Raw genomic sequence first — 12,887 nt, forward strand, 5'->3', positions numbered from 1 at the left:
AAAATGAAGCCACCTACCAAAAAATGAAAAATACACTCAATTCGAGATTGGAGAAATTTCGTATGGTTTTGAGCACTCTATAGGTTTAAACTAATTGAAAAATACGATTAAAACATGAAATCAAGATAACTGACTGTTTAAATGTCAAATTTTATAACAATATATGTTTTCAATATTTTAAAAAATACATAATTTTACGCACTTTCATTAGTTTAATGGTGCTCGTCAAAAATGATCTAAAAATTAATTTGTTATTATTTTTCCAAATTCAGAAACCTCGTGTACAACGCCCGACAACAGATACAGTTATTGTGTCGATGTAACTCAATGTCATCCCCTTTACAGTTATTGGTTGGCAAATCAACTCTCTCCCGAATTTAACCGATTTTGTGGTAATTACCATATGGTTACTACTTTGGATATACATCGGTAATTTTGATAAAATTGTTTTCTATTCCGGGTGATTTTTGAAAATCACATTTTTTTCAGGTTTGCTGTCCGATAAATCCAATTCCTAACTTTAATACTTTGGTACCACTATCAACACGACTATCGCCTCCAATAGAAACGCAAAGCGTTCCATCAAACGTTCAACTACCAAAAAAACCGGTTGATTTACCTCAACCTCCTGTTTGTGGATCTTCTTCAAGTCTCCAGTATCGTATATACGTACTTGGTGGAAATGAGACTGCGATAAATGAATATCCCTGGATGGCATTGATCGAATACACAACACGTAATTAAAATGATTCTCTAATTCAAATAATTTAAAAACCGTCGAAGAAAAATTGCTCTGTTAAAACTGGTCATCGTGTTCATCCACTTTTTTACCATAGCAATTTGAATGAATAAACATTATTATATTATATGATTGACAATCAAGATAGGTTTTGATAGTAGACAAATCCTCGGCATTTTTTATAAAAAAAATTATTTCAGCAAAACAAAAGCTTTAGTTGCGGTGGTGTGCTTCTGAATGAGAACTACGTTTTAACAGGTATATAGTAAATAATGTAATCACAATTCGATGACACTAATTCTATCTTTCAAATTCTAAGCATCCTCTTGTGTGAATGGAATAGGCATTCAGCGTTTGCAATGGAGACTAACAGGTTTGATGAATAATACTATTGAAATTTTGAACACTTCCAGATGATTTTAATTGTTTTTCTTCTCCAAGGCGTCCGACTTGGCGAATGGAATACAAAATCTGACCCAGATTGTGAAGATGACCAATGCGCCGATCCAGTTCAAGATATTAGTGTGGTAGAATGGATTCAACATGCTGACTATAATCCATATTCGAAATCACATGAAAATGATATTGCTCTACTACGTTTGGCACATCCACTCAATTATACAGATTGGATTAAACCGATCTGTGTGCCAACATCGAGCAAAAACTATGATGGGGTTGAATTGGTTGTGGCTGGGTGGAGCATTGCAGAGGTATGGTTGAATTCAATGAATTGCTACTTTTTTCCCCATCTAATACAAAAATATTCATTTTTTATCGTTTTCAGGCGGGTAAGTTTCAAACAATCTTTGGTGATTCTATCATGGTCCAAACACATCAAAACTTTTATATTTCCATAGAGACTAGAAGCAATGTCACGATGAAGGTTGGTCATATGAACAAGAGAATATTTTTTTATCAACAACACATCTATGTGCTGGCGGCGAGGAAGGAGAGGCCGTGTCGAGGTATATACTAGCACGTAGATTTCATTTTGCAATGACGTAACGAGTGATGCACGCATTTATTATTGTTTAAATTGCAAATAGGTGATGGAGGTGGCCCATAATGACATTGCATAAAACTGATGAAACACACTTCCACTACTTTTTGGCGGGCATTTCTTCATTTGGCACTCTACCCTGCGGAAGAGATGGATGGCCGGGAATCAATGGGAGAAAATGACACCAAGTTTTAAAATTGGTGCGCTGTTTACTTTCGATTTGAGTTGTTAAATTACATTGACGTCCCCTTTGAAATTCGGGGCGCCACCGTTGGCTCAAAGAGACTTGAAGTCTTCACATCCTTTCATTGCCGGGAATATATACAGTACGTTTGAGATTTTGATTCATTTTTTAACAATTTCCGCAATTGACATATCATTTTTGTCCAAACAGAGAGTGGACCGTTACATTGATTGGATAATAGCTAACATCAAACCATGATCAAGATGAATTACAACAGATCTACCTTAAAATTTACACATCGACAAAATGCCGAAAATCTAACACAATAATTTAAACTGAGAAGTAATCTTAACATACACTCTCTTCTAAATTAGAACATTATAAATGAAATCTCTTACAAATCATTTATTTGTACTTTTTTGTGAAACAATTCTTTAGAATAAATTTTCGATATATAATTAAAGGCAAATATATATTTCTTTGCATTTCGTACCGATTAGCTTTCAGCTTGCATCTTAATTTCAACGACTGAATTTATTATAAATACCAAAATAATCAAATTTAAAAATAAATGTATGTCTGCTTTTTAAAAAACATTGCAAACTTTCATATGTTGGCAATGATAAAATGTGATTATCTTCTCGCTAGTTTTTTCTTTCAAATAAGCAATGCATTTTAATAAAGAATTTGCGACCAATTCGCTTTCATAACTTTATACAACAAAATACATCTAAACAATAAATATCAGAATAAAATATAATATAGTGCAATGGTAAGCAATGTAAAATGCCCTTTTGGCCTGATCGAAAACGGTTTCAGTGTAAAATGAAAGTGCTTGAACCCATTCATATATCGCACATATTATTTTCAAATTATAGTTTCACTGAAGCCATCATACTGTAAAGATGTGCATCAAAAAAGATTTTGCGGTGCCTGTGAATTCGACCAGTTTCATTTCACACTATGATAAAATGGCATTTCAGTTTGCTCTGTTCAATTTCTCTGAGCACTTATTCAGCTCTATCTTTCGTTATTTCACGAAACTTCCTAAACTATTTTGCGCGAGCGAATTGTTTGGCTAAGTCAAACGTGCTGAAAAAGCAACCTTATGAATGAGCGTGTTTTCTGTTATATGTGACACACTCAGTCTATAATCTACATAAAAAAAATTGAATGAATAATTAAATAAATTTGCTTTGGAATAATACACAGTAATAAACTAACTACGCACAGAAACGCATCTTGAAAAGTAATCCGAATTGAAAAAAAAAAAAAAAAAAAAACAATGAGACTTTTGTTGTGGAACTAGATTAGGATGAATTAGGAGAACAACAACAATTTAAAAAAGGGGCGTTGAAATTAAATACAAGTCAGGCAGAAGTCATGATAATAAAGCTTGACAGACAGGTATTGTTCCGTTTCGTGAATGCAAGATTCGAATTAACCGCAGTATCGATATTACTTTGATGTCAAATAAACGATAATCATAAGTTTTTTTTTACGGAAAATAGTTTCACACAAAAAAATTGACCTAAAATTATTAATTACCATAGCTGGGCAAACAGGGGTGGAGGGAAGAAATTACAAGATTTTGGATAGAATTTTTCTATTTTGCTAGGAGTTTTTGAGGGAATTATTCCCGATTATTTACTCCTGAAATTTTCAGCTTTTGCCCAGCTATGAATCCTACCGAACTTATGCGCATCCTTATATAAACTATGAAAATTATAAATAGAAAACAGTTTCACCTTTGATATCAATCGGAAGCCTAGACACTATTTGCGCCAAAGGGCAAGCGCTATTTGGACAGATACTTATAACACCATCTACGTAAAACGCGCTGACTACAATGTGAATCAAACGTATATCTGTTTCTCCTTTTTCTTCTATATCTTCTCCTCCTTCTTCTGTATCTGTTTCTCCTTCCCCTCGCAATACTTTTACATTGTAGTAAGCCTTTTTTACACAGATGGCGTTTTTCTGTAAGATATGTGACGTCACAATACAATCATATTGACTGCGCTTATCTCTCGATTTGCGCAATAATTTTTCAAATGTTGCCTTATGGAAGTTACTATTTCACAATTTAAATTAGAAAATGAATAAAATTAAAATCTTTTCGAATATATGAATGAGTCATAATAAAAATCCGACTTATACGCAGAGTCTATAAAACACATATTTTTTTTAAATAGAATTACTGTTGATAAAAATCTGTGCTCCACTTTCATAAACTCTGCATATAAATTGTATTCATATATGTCTTCAGAAGTTCGTCAATAAAATTTATTATTATTTTTTCAAAATTGAATTTATTTGTTTTCTCTTATATCGAAGTCTCGAGTAGAAAATATTGGTTGACGTTGAATTTCAGATGAAAAGTTATGTATATCGAGTATTAAACTCCGCTAAATTCCTCTATCCACTCACGTACTGATGAGATTTTCGAATAAATCCCAATGGTATTGGCTTTGCCGCACTGTTCGCCCATACCATACGACACAACACCAACTAATAACTTGGATCCATTTACATCGCATGTCAAGGGTCCACCTGAATCGCCAAAACAAGCATCTTTCCCTCCTTCCATCACTCCAGCGCAAATCATTCGGTTTGTTATATCATATTTTCTCTTGCAATAACCCTGATTTGCAATTGGAATGTCCACTGTGCGAAGCATTTCTTCCGATTCAAATGGATTTTGGGTGGCTCCTTAAGGATAATCGAAAATTTATGTATTTAAACATATTTTAAATGTAATAGTATTGAAAACAATTTTAATTTACCCCAGCCCGACACTATACAATTCGTGCCCTGTGGAATTCGTGCATTGGCATTCGGCAATTGGATCGATTTTATCACATCGGTAAAGTTTAGTGGTTGAGCAAGTTTGGCGAGAGAAAAATCGTAGTCCAATGTACTTGTTCGGTAATTATTATTACGATAGAATCGTTGAACTCGGACAATTACACCGCCTTCGTCTCGGTTGGTTGAGCCAGCACGAATTCTATAGCCTTTCGCTTTTTTACGCGGTGTACAATGTGCTGCAGTAAGTATCCATTCCGGTGCAATAATTGCGCCGCCACACATATGACTTGAACTATATTGCAAAGACACTTGCCATGGAATCATTTCAATTGATGTTTCAAAGCCGCCAAAAATTCGATTCGCTAACATTGATGATACATCCGTTGAATTGTCGTTGTCAGCCTCTGAAGAATCATCTTCAGTTTCGTTTTGATTCGCATATTGGTCGATGAATGATGTTAGGGAATTTGTCGAACTTTCATTATTTCGAATTAATTTATGTGAACAAAATGCCGTAGTTAAAACACTCAAAAACACAAATATCCTCAGCAACTCCATTTTGAAGGAAATCTCGATGAAGACTAATCATTTGAACTTGAATTTCAAAAACATTTTCAGTCTAATAATCTATCAGGTCGTCAATCTATCGATTCAAAGACATTAAGGTCAAGTTTTTACTCATACACATCAGCGATCATTTTTGTTCCTCTATTTCATATAATGCGCGTTATACAAATAAAATTGACGTATTAAAACATACATAAAAATGATTAACGCAGAGATTGTAAACTATGTGAATTATTTATTTTGATTTATGGAATTTCCTATTTCAACTCTTATCAATTAACTAATCATTGTGACAACAATATTTTTTTATTACGGTGGAAACGGTCATCGCATGCAAAATTAATGCAATCTTTTATAAGAGCCAACAACGAAAACAATCAGAGACTGTTTCTCAGTGAAATAAATGTGAGGAAGACCGCTCTAAACTAAAGAGGAAAAAAATTATTCAAATTTATAATCTTATAATGATTTTTGTTCTGCTCCTTAGTGCTCTGTGAAACAATTGACAATCTTGATTGATATCTCTCACAATAATAGTTTTACGCGTCCGCTGAACGCATCTCTATGGAAGACGGTCAATGCTAATAATTACGCATCAATCACAAAAACTAGAGAGATAATGGTTTTGTACAATACAAGCGTGAATATGGACGTAAGCGAAATATATGGCACAGAAGTGTGTGAACATTTTACAGTTTATACAGTGCGGCAATATACTATTTCAAAGCATTCAATTAAGACATGAAATTACAACAATAATTTAATCACAAAAGTATTTTCAGTTAACTGAAAGAAATCATGGGAGCTACTATTTGTATGAGAATGAAAGAAAAATGAAGGCTGTGTAGTTTGTTCAAGAATATGCACTTATATGACGATCGTTGAAAATGGTATTTAAGCTCGATGTTTTGAATCAAAAAATTTCTATTTGGCAGAAGAAAAAACCAGTACATTATTTTCATTAGTTTAAAAAGACAAAATATCGCGTAAATGATTTTTTTTAGAAATGGTCACCAAAAAAATTGAATTGGTTTCCCGAAAAATGTAAAAAAAATTTCTATCAAAAAATACACATTTTCAGGTGACTTCTTCGTCAGAATAAGAATCTATTTGGAAAATGAAAGATAAAAAAGAAATGGGTATGATATTAAGTCCATGGCTCGAACTCCACTCCAAAACATTTCCGTAATTCAAATTGAGCGAATTAGTCACAAAATCATCCTACGCTTAATTTGATTAATTTTCAGTATAGGCACCATTCGCCCTTCAGATAAGGCTGGTATGGCCAAATCACTTAATTTCTTACGTAATATCGTATACGAATGCAAAATTGTTACCTACACTTAATGTACACTTTTTTAAGACCATAATACATTACATAAAATTTTGGATTTAGAAAATCGCTACCCCGGGCTAAATTATGAGAACTCCCAAAAAAGGGGTCGATTTTTTGAAAAAAAAAATCTAGGTACACTTCGAAACAAAATGTTGTTTGTTGTTTTGATTGTACAAAATCAGATTTGACTTGTACATAATCAATATCGATTGTACAAAATCAGATTTGAATTGTACATATTTTGTACATTTTTCTACAATATACTTTGTTATAATAATATGGATAATTAAAAAGTTGGCCATTATCGGCGAATTCAAAAACTGCTATAAAAATTGGACTGGGTAAAATTTGAGTACTCGATTGAAATTTTGCAAATCTAAATACAGATTTGAATTGTACATATTTTGTACATTTTTATACAATATACTTTGTTATGATAATATGGATGATTAAAAAGTTGCCCATTCGCGGCGAATTCAAAAACTGCTATAAAAATTGGACTGGGTGAAATTTGGGTACACGATGATAATTTCGCAAATCTGATGGTTGATTTGAACTGTACATATTTTGTACATTTTAACGACGTATACACTGGAGGTGTACGAAATTTAAAAAAAAAAATCCGTAAATCGATGGTGATCTTTGGTGTTGTACAAATTCGGGTAAACATTTTCCGGGTTTTGATATTTTCAATTTTTAAAAATCCAAATTCTGAAAATTTTTTGTTGGTACATAATCATAAAAATTGTTGTACATAATTGTACATAATTAGTACATTTTAGTAGTATATACGATTTTTCGAAAATTGACATCGACCGGAAATTGACTACCTATCCCAAAATGTTGTACACTTACCTACACTTTCTCTACACTTAATTGAAACAATAAATTATGAAAAAAAATTATCTAGCAAAATTATGAGTACACAGCCAATTAGTTGGCGGTTTGCCAAGAAAGAGAGATATAGATAGATAGATAGAAGGATGTAAAACACACCAGCACTTGTGTACGTTCCATATAGCTATTCAATTCATGAAAATTTAATTTAAAAAAACGGTCCAAGTAAAACAACAAATATTATAGGCATTCTAATATTGAGCAGATGAAATAAGCAAAAAAAACTCTCCTCAATTTCACTGGAACCTACTAATCGCAAGTAAAAATGTGTGAAAACAATTGTTTCGTCTATTTTCCACTAGAACTGAGTTGTTAAACGTTTCAGAATTTTTTTACGCATAGTTTTAAACAAACTTAATCAAACAACGTCGATTTGGTCGATACACGTGTAACATTTTGTATATAAATAGCTGCCACCTATTAATTTTACTAATTATCCAGTCTACTTGAAGGCAACGTGGTATTTTCAAGTGAAAAAAATGAGATCGTTTTTGTTTCTGGCACTATTGTCGCTTTCGCTATCAGTTGAGGTACCTATGAATTTATTTCTTTTATTTATTTTCCAAGTTCCAATTAATTTCAAGTTCTTCTATTAAATTATTTCTTTCGTATTTAATTTGATAGATCAATTGCGAAGGAGACGTGAAACTTGAAGATTTTTTGGCACAACTCTATCGCAGATTGCCTAGATTAACATCGAATTTAAACTTCATGCTACACGTTTCCAATAACATTCGGCAAGTTAAAGCGACATGCAATACTAACGAGAATATTCTTTTGAATGCAAACAGAAAAAGTGCCATCAATAACATTCCCGATAGTATCAAAATCAAAAAGAAAACTTTGCGTGAATTTTTGAATACTAAGACCGAATCAATAAATGCCGATCAACAAAAAAGTAAACAAACAAGAGAAGGCATTCTCTCCGCACTTGTATGCACAGTACCAGTTGCGAAGTACAATCAATTGCTTACAAAATCATACGTAGGCGACTATTTAAGTTTCTTCAATATGTATGTTTTAGTATTGCCCGATGCAAACCATTGTCATATTCGTGAAGTTGGACATTTTTCATGACCATTTGACTTAACAGGACGAATTTTAGTTTTGTGGTATGGCTACGACAGCAGCTTAAACATGACACTCCAAAAAGTGCACTTTTTTGAATATGCACCTAATTTCAAGTACGAAAAATATATTGTATCCAACTGATTTTGGTCTCTGGTGGACAGAGGGGTCCCGAATAATTCGTACACGGAGTATTGTGCATCAATTCGATCTTTTGGGTGGTCAAATAGTCGACTGTTTGATGGGCTTCTTTTTGCCATGTTTTGGGATTATAAGTTTCAGAGTTTTGGTCTCCATATTCCCGTGATGACTTTTGACAATCAAATGGTTGTGTACTATTCAGCATTGAAGGACCTTTCATCCTCTAAAGGCATGGTAGCAACATGACACATAACACTGTAAAATAATGAGGTCCGATTTTCCCTATCACTTCACAAACGAACAACTTTTGTTCGATTGTGTTCATGTTTGAAGACTCAGAGAGTCAACCAAGTTTTTGTTTCAGGTCCAAACTACTGGAATCATGTCTTGGCTTCTATTGCGATCGTATAGACGTGTTTTTATTATCCTATGTCAAATTGGTTATGATTTTTTGGATGTGATTAAAATCAATCGATTTTTGAGCAACTGTGGGTTGACACGTAAAGATTTTTTTTTTTCATGTTGTAATTCATGGAAGAACCAAATGATTGGAGTCTCTGTGATCCTTGGGCATACCACAATTTAACTGTAAAAGAAACTTCGATCCTAACTCAATCGGCACCAGAGTTTTTCTCGATGACATCAATTTTCGAAGGACCATCGCGCAATTGATCACTGTAGCGAGCACCATGACGATGGGATTCAGTGAACCAGTTGTATACAGTGGCAAGGCATGGTACTTCCTTCCCATACCCCGACTTGAGTCGGAAGTAATACTGTTGAGCAGGCAGCTCTTTTTGAAAACTTATGAGAAATAATCTTTTTTGTAAATTTCATTTTTTTGCGAAGTTGACCTTTTCCAACTGACACCGTGGCCATACCACAAAACTAAAATTCGTCCTGTTAAGTCAAATGGTCATGAAAAATGTCCAACTTTACGAATATGACAATGGTTTGCATCGGGCAATACTAAAACATACATATTGAAGAAACTTAAATAGTCGCCCTCGTACGATAAGAAACAAGTCGATCTGATCAATACTGAAATAGTCTCAATGATTGGGGCAGTAGAAAAGTGGGCCAACAGCTTTGACCAAGAAATGAGTGAAATTGAGGAAGTGAGTTTCATGTTACAACTTTCTATTCAAGCGGCTGAAAAATCGCTCGATTCACTATCGACGTTGAGTGGCTCTGGAAAGGCTGCGCAAAACATCGTCGAAACGATAAATTCAGTTGAATCTCATTTGTCTGAATTGAATCAAAAACTTGAAAAAGCCAAAGATAACATTCAATCGTATAATAAACAACGTGTTGAATGGGTTACATTTGTCACGTCACCATTAGATTCTGCTAAGCCATCAAAAAAATTGGAAACGTCCAATTCATTTAATAAGTCACAATCATCAAAATCCGCCAAAACGACAAAACAAGGGAAAAAATAAAAATTCCAACTTTTCACTTGATAAAAATATCAATTTATTACCAACAACATTTTAAATGAATATTGTAATTGTGAACCATCATTTTCAATTTGTACAGGATCCTCTTAAATAAACAAATTAATATTTTTCCTTCAAAAATTGCTTATTTTCCTTTGATTTTTTATCAACAATTGAATTTGAAATTGTTATTTATTTGTAACCAGAGATCACAAAGATGCCATATTTACAGACTGAGATCGATCCGAATGTCCGACCGACGTGTGATCCGAAATAGCTTACGAAAAATTTATATTTGTTATGGATTAAACATCTTTTGGGCATTCAAATCATCTTCGATTTAACTCCAAACTGAATAAAATTCAATCGAATCTAATTAAGTTGTTTCCAATTGGCCTTTTTGATACAAATACCCGTCCACCAAATTGAATGATGAAGTTCAATTCATATTGAATTAAAGAAACTTCGTAAAATATTTCGAATCTGTATCTATAAGCGACCTAGTTGGTTTAGCGACTACTAACGCAAGAAATGTTGTAATGATAACATGTGCAAAAAAATGTGTAAATAAATTCCAATGAAAGTAATAAACACGTTTTCTTCTATCGCAACGCATCTAAGGAAAAAAAAAACACAAAAAATTGATACTTTGAATAAAAGTTTATTTGAAATTAAAATCGTCGTTCAACTAACGATAACAACATTTTGTAAAACAGAATGTTTTACTGTGGGGAAGGTGTTTCAATTTCATATATCTCTTCGCCGCATTCAATCTTGACTCGCAATATTTTAGCTAACGTTTCAATCATATCAGCTTGACAGGTTTTGGTTTCATTGTCACCATATCCAACTTCAATAGTCACCATATAGTGCGTGCCGGCCACTGGTTGCTGTGAACCGCTCACAACACTCTTCAAATTGTAAATGAATTTACTGTGTATTTTGGCCATTTCGCCGAAAGAGTGTGTAAGTTGTTTTTCCACATATTTAATGCCATTCTCAGTAAGTTTGGTAAATCCGCCAAAAGCAATAGGTTGAATCGGTTGAACATCTGTGGACCATTCATATTTGCGTTTTTCGTCACCACACTCAACATTCACTTTGATTACATTTTCCCAGGCCTTTTCCCACATTGTCATTGTACAGTTCACTCTATTTTGTTTTTCCATAACTTCGATAAGCGTCTCGTACAAAACGCCCGCAACTACTTGAACTGTAGCTGAATGCAATTTAACAAGTTCAAAATTAGTTCCTTGAACACCGAATCTGTCCAGATGCGTTGTAATGTTGTCAGTCAATTTGGCTAATTCAATTTCATCTGTTATGGGCCGTGGTCCTCCGGGGATACCAGCGTTCACACTGAATCCACACAACATTGTTACAAACAACACGTAACTTAACTTTGCCATTTTGCTTTAAGAACTCTCTTAGCCTGCAATGTTCAAACTGAGTTTGGAAAAAATAAATCACCGTCTTTTATAGGAAAGAATTTTTGTGTTGAAAATGTAGCAGTCTGGGTGGGTCAATGAAAAAAAATATTTATAAATAAATAAATACTTGCCCCACTGATAAAGAATATTTGTCATTCCAATTAATTTGATACGTACATCAATGGTTATAACCTAGTATACTAGTTAGACAACCAGTTTCTATCAACCAGTTGTATTATCAAATTTGGAAGAAAATCAAAACAAAAACAATTCAGTCGTCGCCAGACCATTTTTTCGTTGTTGCTTATTCGAGATATGATTCATAAAATTTATCTTAAAATAAATTTTATTAAATAAAACGTTCCTCCGGTTTTTCATCATTCAATAAAAATTAAAGGACAAAAATAGTTTGCTCAGTTATATTTTTTTTATGTAACGGATGATATCTCAATAAAATTACAAACAAATAAATCAGGGCATGGAATCGATAAGTACGTCTATTAATGGCACTAGTATGAGCTGTATACTAGGGTGTGTCGAGGTGTGTCAAATGTTTTCAAAAGCATTGCTAATAATGTGAGCTATGAGCGCAATGATTTTGATGAAAAATCGAATCATAGGTATGTTGGAGAAATTAGTAATAAGAAGGATCAAGTAAATTTCCTGGGATATTTGGAGTCATTCTCCACCTTTGTTTTTGGACGCACATACTTGCGCCTACTTAATTGATGATGGAACTTGGAAAAGTGTTCGAATGACAGCAAGTTCAAAAGTGGTTCTTCAAAAGTGACTCCCAGCATCTTAACTGAAGTACTTGCCGAGTATGTGTTTTGTACCTCGAATCGATTTTATACTCTGAACTAAATCAAATTTGATTACCTCATCTCCTATTCTCTTTTAGTGAGATTGGAAGCTTTTTTATTTATTTGAACTGATAATTATATCATTTTTTTTTATTTTATTTGTTTTTTGTTTTGAAAGACAGAAGATTGAATTTTTTTTTATTAAAAAAAAACTTGTAAATATATTTGTCTTCTTTGACCTGATTTGTCTTCTTGCTGTCTGGGCGGTTCGAATGATAGTCAAAATAAGGTGTTTTTTTCCACTGGAGACTGAACATTTGTGGATTTTAAAAACAAACTACAATAATTTTTCCCAACATATTACTTCTGTATTTTCAGCATCAGAATGTCTTCAAATCTTTTTTTAGTTAAAAAAACCATATACTCTCAAAATGTCATCGAAAATCGCTTAAATTTTAAGAGAGAGCCATAATGA

General features: G+C 33.2%; 4 protein-coding genes and 1 long non-coding RNA gene across 5 annotated transcripts in view; 3 read left to right on the plus strand and 2 right to left on the minus strand.

The window, feature by feature from the left end:
• Window positions 1-1,715, plus strand: part of LOC116345855 (serine protease easter-like) — a 2,004-nt gene extending 289 nt beyond the window's left edge. Inside the window, exons 2-5 of the mRNA XM_031775570.1 lie at window positions 490-736; window positions 1,181-1,449; window positions 1,524-1,527; window positions 1,597-1,715. Of these exons, the coding sequence (XP_031631430.1) occupies window positions 490-736; window positions 1,181-1,449; window positions 1,524-1,527; window positions 1,597-1,715 (639 nt within the window). The remainder of the gene's footprint in view (window positions 1-489; window positions 737-1,180; window positions 1,450-1,523; window positions 1,528-1,596) is intronic.
• A 17-nt stretch (window positions 1,716-1,732) lies between these two features.
• LOC116345811 lies at window positions 1,733-2,392 on the plus strand. The gene is made up of 2 exons (XR_004201533.1): window positions 1,733-2,065; window positions 2,134-2,392. It is a non-coding gene; the product is annotated as an uncharacterized LOC116345811 (long non-coding RNA).
• A 1,789-nt stretch (window positions 2,393-4,181) lies between these two features.
• Window positions 4,182-5,330, minus strand: LOC116345744 (trypsin 3A1-like). The gene is made up of 2 exons (XM_031775393.1): window positions 4,710-5,330; window positions 4,182-4,635 (listed from the first exon to the last, which is right to left on the minus strand). The coding sequence occupies exons 1-2, from the start codon at window positions 5,287-5,289 to the stop codon at window positions 4,322-4,324; spliced, it is 894 nt and encodes a 297-aa protein (XP_031631253.1). The 5' UTR covers window positions 5,290-5,330; the 3' UTR covers window positions 4,182-4,321.
• A 2,658-nt stretch (window positions 5,331-7,988) lies between these two features.
• Window positions 7,989-10,182, plus strand: LOC116345717. The gene is made up of 3 exons (XM_031775350.1): window positions 7,989-8,061; window positions 8,156-8,429; window positions 9,791-10,182. Exons 1-3 carry the CDS (start codon window positions 8,011-8,013, stop codon window positions 10,180-10,182), a joined length of 717 nt encoding a protein of 238 aa, XP_031631210.1. The 5' UTR covers window positions 7,989-8,010.
• Window positions 10,183-10,820: 638 nt separating this feature from the next.
• LOC116345714 lies at window positions 10,821-11,640 on the minus strand. The gene has a single exon (XM_031775346.1). It carries the CDS (start codon window positions 11,586-11,588, stop codon window positions 10,902-10,904), a length of 687 nt encoding a protein of 228 aa, XP_031631206.1. The 5' UTR covers window positions 11,589-11,640; the 3' UTR covers window positions 10,821-10,901.
• Window positions 11,641-12,887: the final 1,247 nt, after the last annotated feature.

This window comes from Contarinia nasturtii, unplaced genomic scaffold (assembly GCF_009176525.2).
Source record: "Contarinia nasturtii isolate CC-2019 unplaced genomic scaffold, AAFC_CNas_1.1 Cnas_scaffold_1371, whole genome shotgun sequence".
Taxonomy (NCBI): Eukaryota; Metazoa; Arthropoda; class Insecta; order Diptera; family Cecidomyiidae; genus Contarinia; species Contarinia nasturtii.